Source organism: Carassius auratus, chromosome 17 (genome assembly GCF_003368295.1).
Source record: "Carassius auratus strain Wakin chromosome 17, ASM336829v1, whole genome shotgun sequence".
Classification (NCBI taxonomy): domain Eukaryota; kingdom Metazoa; phylum Chordata; class Actinopteri; order Cypriniformes; family Cyprinidae; genus Carassius; species Carassius auratus.
In genome coordinates, this window is record NC_039259.1 from 13,842,963 (window position 1) to 13,850,105 (window position 7,143).

General features: G+C 38.6%; 1 protein-coding gene across 1 annotated transcript in view; it reads right to left on the reverse strand.

Moving 5' to 3' along the window:
* The window catches only part of crim1 (cysteine rich transmembrane BMP regulator 1 (chordin-like)), a 108,467-nt gene extending 101,554 nt beyond the window's left edge, over nucleotides 1-6,913 (reverse strand). The window contains exon 1 of the mRNA XM_026285941.1: nucleotides 5,887-6,913. Within this exon, the coding sequence (XP_026141726.1) occupies nucleotides 5,887-6,199 (313 nt within the window). The 5' untranslated portion in view covers nucleotides 6,200-6,913. The remainder of the gene's footprint in view (nucleotides 1-5,886) is intronic.
* Nucleotides 6,914-7,143: the final 230 nt, after the last annotated feature.

Sequence of the window (7,143 nt, forward strand, 5' to 3'; positions counted from 1 at the left end):
ATTTTTCATTTATCCATAGCAGCTTACAAATGAGCAACACAACATGTGATTCATCATAAAGAGGCCAATAAAACATGAAATGTGTTTCACACATCATTTAGAATATTACAAGCTACAACATGGAGGGCATTAAGAAAAAGCGAAAGCGTAAAGAACTTTTATTCCACGAATAGGGACTTGAAAATAGCCACATGCTCTAAATCCTGAGTAGTTCACCAGAAAATTCTGTCACAATTTACTCATCCTCACCATGTTACTCCAAACCTGTATTCTTGTTCTTACCTTTTATTCCATATACAGTAATTACAAAGAATGGTTAAAGCTAAAGCTTCAAAATGGTCACCTGATCGAGATCTTGAGTTAGTTCAAATTACGGACTCAACGGTCCCTGGTCACTGGAGGGGAAGAATATCAATAAATAACCCCCTTAATTTCAGTCTGTTTTTCAGAAGACTTGGAATACAATACACATTTCGTGTTAATCATTAGTAGGACATTACAGTGTTTTTTCATACTTGCTTGGAAGTTCCAATAACTGCAAATATGCAGTTTATATTTATTTATTTATAATGCATTTTATATGCATTTTAAGTAACTTATTGCATTACTTAGCTACTTTTTATTGAAGGTAATTCATTGCTACTTTTGCGTTACTTTTTGTCTCCTGGGGTAGACTTACTAATTTATTTTATTTATTTATTTTAACTAAAACAGGAGAGGAGAAGTGTGAGTGAATAGATAGGAAAACAAATTAACTTGCATTTCAAGAAGTAACTATACAAGATATATTACAAGATATTTTCGTGTTAATTTGTAACTTTACTAGTTACATGAAAAAAAGTAATCTGATTATATAACTCACATTACTTTTAATGCATTACTCCCAGCACTGCTTGCTAGTTTGGAAAAATGAAACTACATATATTAAAATAAGTGGGACTGCTCATATCTGAATTACTTTCTTAGCCTATTTGTTTCATGAATTGCATTACATTTCCCAGTCATTGCATAACCTTTATTTAGATGGGTCATTTAGTGTTTTTTGGCAAAGGAATGCCTTAGACAAAAAGCATGCAGTCTAACAGTGATTACGGCCAATGTGGAGCTGCTTTGTTAGTAGACAAAGTCCAGGGATTGTATAGATGACATTAATAAGGGCAGGCACGCTTTTCTCTGCAAACAGATTGTGTATAATCAAGTTCCATTCTTCCCAGTCTGAAGCCATTTAAATGATAAAGACCACTGCTTTTCTCCTAGTCAGGAAGATTATGATTTGAGCCCAATGCTGTATTAACAGTAATGTGGTGCAGTCAGTTGGGGATACGAACTGTCAAGCTCAGGGCTCCGGTTCCAGATGGTTGGACAAGGTGAAGCTTCAGTAAATATACTGGCGCAGAAATGGTCAGTTTGAGTGTCAAAAATTTAAATGTTGTCATAGAAAAGGATGTCAGCAGCACAAATTAATAAATTATTTTCTTACAGCGCAACAGAACAAGAGCAAGGTAAATTTAATTTCAGATTAAAAAATAAATAAATAAAAAACTAATATGTTAATATGTGTTGTTTTCTAAGGCACATTTATTACACACATTTTAAATATATTATAGGCTACAATATGAAAGATGGATAAATATTTATATTCAAAACTGCTACAGAACCAAATAACTAAGAATTTTTTTTTCATGTTTTTTGTTTTCAAGAAATCAACTCACAATTAACAGAGCACTCTTAAATGGATAGTTCACCCAATAATGAATATTATGTCAACATTAACTTGTTCCAAATTATGTATGGCTTTCTTCTTTACGTATTCATTGAACATGAAAGGTGAAACAATTGGAACAACCATGGACAAAAAAGGTTGTTTTGCAGTAGAAAGAAGGACATACAGGTTACATGCAGTCCATTAAAGGATTCATTACATCTCCAATATCAGCGGTCACCAATGATAAAAAAAATTTATTAATAAAAAATATAAAAAAGTTCCCTAAAAAGCAGCATGCAAAGTCTTTACATTTCCAGATGCCTCAAGTTCAACTTAGATGTTAATTTCTGGCTCCATATTAGGTCTTCCACTGACTGGCTTCATAAAAAATAGAGCAATCGGTGCTTTACAAGGCACATTTTTTCCCCGACACTAGTAAAAGCGGTTATAATAATCAGAAAACGTATGAACGTCAACAAAACCTATAAAGCAGTTCTACAAGAAAACCACAATAAAGCAAAAATAGCAAAACAAAAATAATGGATGGATTAACAATCATGGATTTCAAACATCTGTGATTTGGAATGCCTCTTGAGAAATAAGAAGTGGATTTAAAACACTAGGACTGCACCTGAACTAATGAAATTGACACAGTTTGAGCAAAGGTTGTATAAAGGTCTTTTCTTGTTAAGATAAGGCCTAAAGTAACTCCCAAGTACAGCCGGCTTCACACAGGGACCCCTGACTGCTTTCTCTGAATAGAGATGAGAGACATCATACATCACTTCCCAGGGAAAGCTCACCTGGAGGGTCCTGACACTAAACCCCCCGGGTGTCCCATGTGACGTGCTTGGTAAGCCCATCTCCAGAGAAGCCCGCGGGGCATTTCAAGACCATCATCTCAAATGTATGTGTTCACTGTAAACAGCCTGTCCAAAGTAATCTCATGCCTTGGAATGCACAGGAATTTATGGACTTGGAAGTGAAGCGTAGGGTCCGTTCAAACAGAAAAATGCTTTTGTTGTTTTCTCCTCCACCCCTGTGGATTGTGGTGCTCGATTTAAAGCAACAGTTCACCTAAAAATTATTATTTTTTATTTTATTATTTACTCACCATTTGTGTCGCACCAAACCTCAATGTATTTGTTTCTTCTGTGAAACATAAGTTTTTCGCCACTTTACTGCTTTCTAAAGCCTAACAGTCCCAGCTGTCAATCACCTTCATTTAACTAAAAACATAGCCAGGATATTTTCCAGAAATTCACCTTTTGTGTTATACAGCAGAAAGCAAGCAAACCATACAGATTTGGAACGACTTGAGGGTGAATATAAAAATCTTTGATGTTGCATAACCCAGAGAATTTAGATATATTTGTAATTCATGGTGGCTCACGGCAGGCTTGGTCTACAGCACATGTACTTTAGAGACTAATTCACTGTTAAGACCCTCTGAGGCCTTAGTTTGTTGAGAGGTGAGGGTGGAGGTTAGCAGGACATGGCCTATACTGGCATTCGCTGCGCTCTCTCATCTGACTCATTTATCTGACAGCCATAGCCGTGGAACTCAATGCCGCAGTGTTTTCTTGGCTGAATTACAGCAGATGTCACCCAGGCAGTTACATGTCAAACAGTCGAGACGTCTTCAATTCTCCTAGCCAGCCATGCTGAAACCTGACCCGTGACATTGCAATGTGTGTCACCTGACGAAGCCTGCATTCAAACTTGGACTGGGCCTAAAAAGCGATGGGACTCTTCATAGAAAAAGTAGACTGATACATCGTGCAAGCATGCAGAAGATGTTACAGTCTGTTCAAAATCGGTTTAAATAGCTAATATGACAGTTGTGAACATCGCTGTGCCAGTTTTTGATCTCTAGGGTTATTTTCTTGAGATGACAACACGTTCTGGTATAGTTGCTTCATTAGTTTAAAAGGCCTGCAAAGTTTCAGTATATATTTATGTTTTGATTCTTTCCTTAGCAGCAGAAAAACAACTTTAAAAATGATGACAGGCCGATAAATGGGCTGATGCTTGACACTGACAGCGCTGTGAATAGATAAACATTTTCATTGCATTCTTACTGCGTAGAATACCTGATTTTACATTTGTAACCTGTGGGTTTACATTCTTGTTTGTTTATTTATGAGGTCAATAACATTGACCGGACAAATGCAGATTTAAACAGCATTTTCCATCTGTGAAATGTCACGTAAATCGGCTCTGGCTGTTCAAAGTCTCCAAAGACTATTAGCCTACTTAATATCTTTTCGCCGCTGTGTAGTTAACGCGTTTTCCAATTCCTTTATCTCAGACGCAGAAACTAAACAGTGAGGGAAAGTTTATTTAACAGCTACAGAGCTCATGAATAGGCTATTGAATCAGGTAGCTAGGCAATGATGCTAAACAACGTGCTTCTTTCACCGTATGGTTCAACATCGTAAACAGGCACTTAAGTAGGGCTTCAGAACCCAGGATTTTAAAACACGCTTTCAAACTGAAACGTACTAAGCCAGGATTAAAAAGAATGTTAAGTACAGACAGAATAACCCTACAGAAGCTGAGCTAAGAAAAACACTTGACAGTACAATTAAGTGAATCAAGGTGAGGTGAGTAAAAAGCATCCTGAGAAGCAAAGCCTCATGACTGAGGGTATTAGGAACGCACGTCACTCGACGGTCCGATGTCAAATATAGGCTACTGGCTGAGGCGCAAGTGAAGTTGCATAGCAGACATTCCAATGAAAAACCAACAAGCCTCGGCGGAAAGAGCGAGGCTGGCACCACGTCCAAAAACAGCACGGAATCCGTTAGCCATACCCCAAAGACACGGGAAAACCGACATGCTGCAAACACATTAACCAGCTTGCCTCACTTTCACTCTACTCCAAGCGACCGTCATGAATGCAGGCAGGGGAAATGTGTCATAGTCAGGACCAACGCTGACATTCAGTCTCATGCGGACAATATCCTGTCTATAATGGCTTTACAAACACATTACGATATCTAATGACAGCAGATAATGGTTCATTTCACTCAAATTGGCTAATCATGACACATCATTTTCAGGAGTTTTTCATTTCTGGAAACTGAGCTACCGTACGGTACTGTTAACCAGGTTAACATCATAATGAACAACTCATCTTATCGCAGATTTAACATACTTTAGACTTTAATTTTCCTTTCTTTATGGACAGATACTGTGGCAAGCCGCTTAAACATTTATCACTTTTTCAAGCCAAGAAAGTATCTGTTTTTTGTAACAAGTAGACCTATTAATTAAATACTCCGATAGTGGCAAATAGGCTACACTTTTTTTTTTCAGGTTCAATATGAACGATCCACAAAAGAAAATATAAATAGAAGCAAGTAACAATTTCATTGATATTGGTCATTTTTGTGTGTTTGGATTATGAATTATGAACCATATCTGGTTCAGATATAGATTATTCATATCCAACTAGTATGTAGGCTATTCCATTGTCACTCATTATCAATTTTATTAATATGCATTATTAGTAATTATCTATTACCTGATATAATGTTCACTGTAACTAGTCACAATTGGAATACACCATTGGAATTGCATTGTAATCTGAATAGTAAGAAATGTAACTAATGGGATAAATGTTAATTAACTGGGAGATATTCTGGTGTCACACAAATACTAGTATCCGATAAATAAGATGTAGTAAAGCATGAATGTATACAAGTATCTATAATAGATTATTCTACAACTACTACCACCAATGTAAATATTAGTGAATAATTCATATCTGAGCCACAGATTTCCAAAATTCAGAGAAATATTTGCAATGTGTTCAAGTAAAAAGTCGCAGTAAAAATAGAATACTTAGGCCAACTTGTCACTATTGGGTTGTGATTAGCACTAATGTGAAATAATTAGCCTGCTAGGTCCTGAATTAGAGATACTATTTGAATACATATTATGACATTTACTCAAAAATCAGTAAAGAGAGAAAAATGATTAGTCAGCTATATGAAATAAAGTGTTAAAATGGCTTGCCAGAACACATCCGCTTTGGTTTAGTTTCCATAATAAATACAGACGGTGGCAGAATTGATGTGATTTATTTAATTCCTTTCTCCATCATTAGGCGCGATTGAAGCAATGAACACGGATGGCAACTTTTCAAACAATAAAAATGAAATGTGTATACAGACCTTCACAAACTCCAACCTCGTACTGCGTGATGGAGCCGCCGTTTAACGGGGGTCTGATCACGCACCGGAGTCCGCGGTCGCAGGTCCCGTACAGACCGTAAACACCGCCGCAGCTCTCGTTCTTCTGCTTGGCGCAAACCGAGCAGCAGCCGCAGATCCCCAACACCACGGTACCCGTGCAGTGCTTGGGCTCCTCGCATTTGGACTTATCACAGGGCAAACAGATGAGCGCCCGACTGTTCTTCGCGATCAGCACCACAAGTTGGGAAATCAGCATGCATTTCATAAGAAGATACATCCTGGACGAGGGCATGAAGGAAAAGTGAAAAATATAGATATCCAACCCACCCCTGTCCCCCAAAAACTACACGACGAGGAACGGCTCCTCCAGCCAAACCAACAAATAACAGAAGAAAACAGCGACTCTGGACGAGCGCGAGAAACGTTCCGTTCAGAAAGACGCGTTTACTCTTCGGACAGAATAATACGGCGTTCCTGGCGTCAAACTTTTGTTGAAGAAAGCCACCAAAAAGGCATCCCCTTCAAACGAACGGCACCTGAAGAACTATCCCACGCTGTACAACCTGTGCATGGCTTATGCGTCACGAATTCTGCACTGTTCCGTCCAGTTTGTTTTCGCGTAGGAAAACTTTCCTCACGCGCCTCTTCCTTGGAGTATTTCGTATGCAAGCCTTTCCTGCGCCTATAAAGCCAACGCGCGATGTTTTTCAGTAGTTCCCTGTCGAAGGAAACGCGGTCCTGTTATTTTATTGCTGCCAGCAGAGATTGATTCAGCTGTGTGAATAAATGTTTCCAGCTATCGCGTCCGTCTCATGTCTACCGCTTGCGCTCGCTGCTGAGCGTTCAGTCCCTCACCGTGACCTCATAACGGAACCACTCCCATCTCGCATTACTTTGCTCCTTTGGAGAATTCGCTCGTTCCAGATATGAGACACAGGAAATGCTGGTAACACGACACGCTCAAACGCAGTCTGTGATATAGTTCCCGCTGGTGAAAGGTGCACGTGCGGAATGTGGGGCCCGCATAACTTTGAAAGAATCGCGAGTTTGTGTGGCCGCGCACCTTACGATACGGTGGAAAGGATTGTTATGTCTTGCTTTGCCCATGCATTGTTTCACATCCAAACAATGTTTAATTTATACAGTAGGAGTGTTTACACACGATATCAGTGAGACAGCAATGTTAAAACAAACCTTCTCGTACTAGTCATCCAAATTGTACAATTCTTATGTATA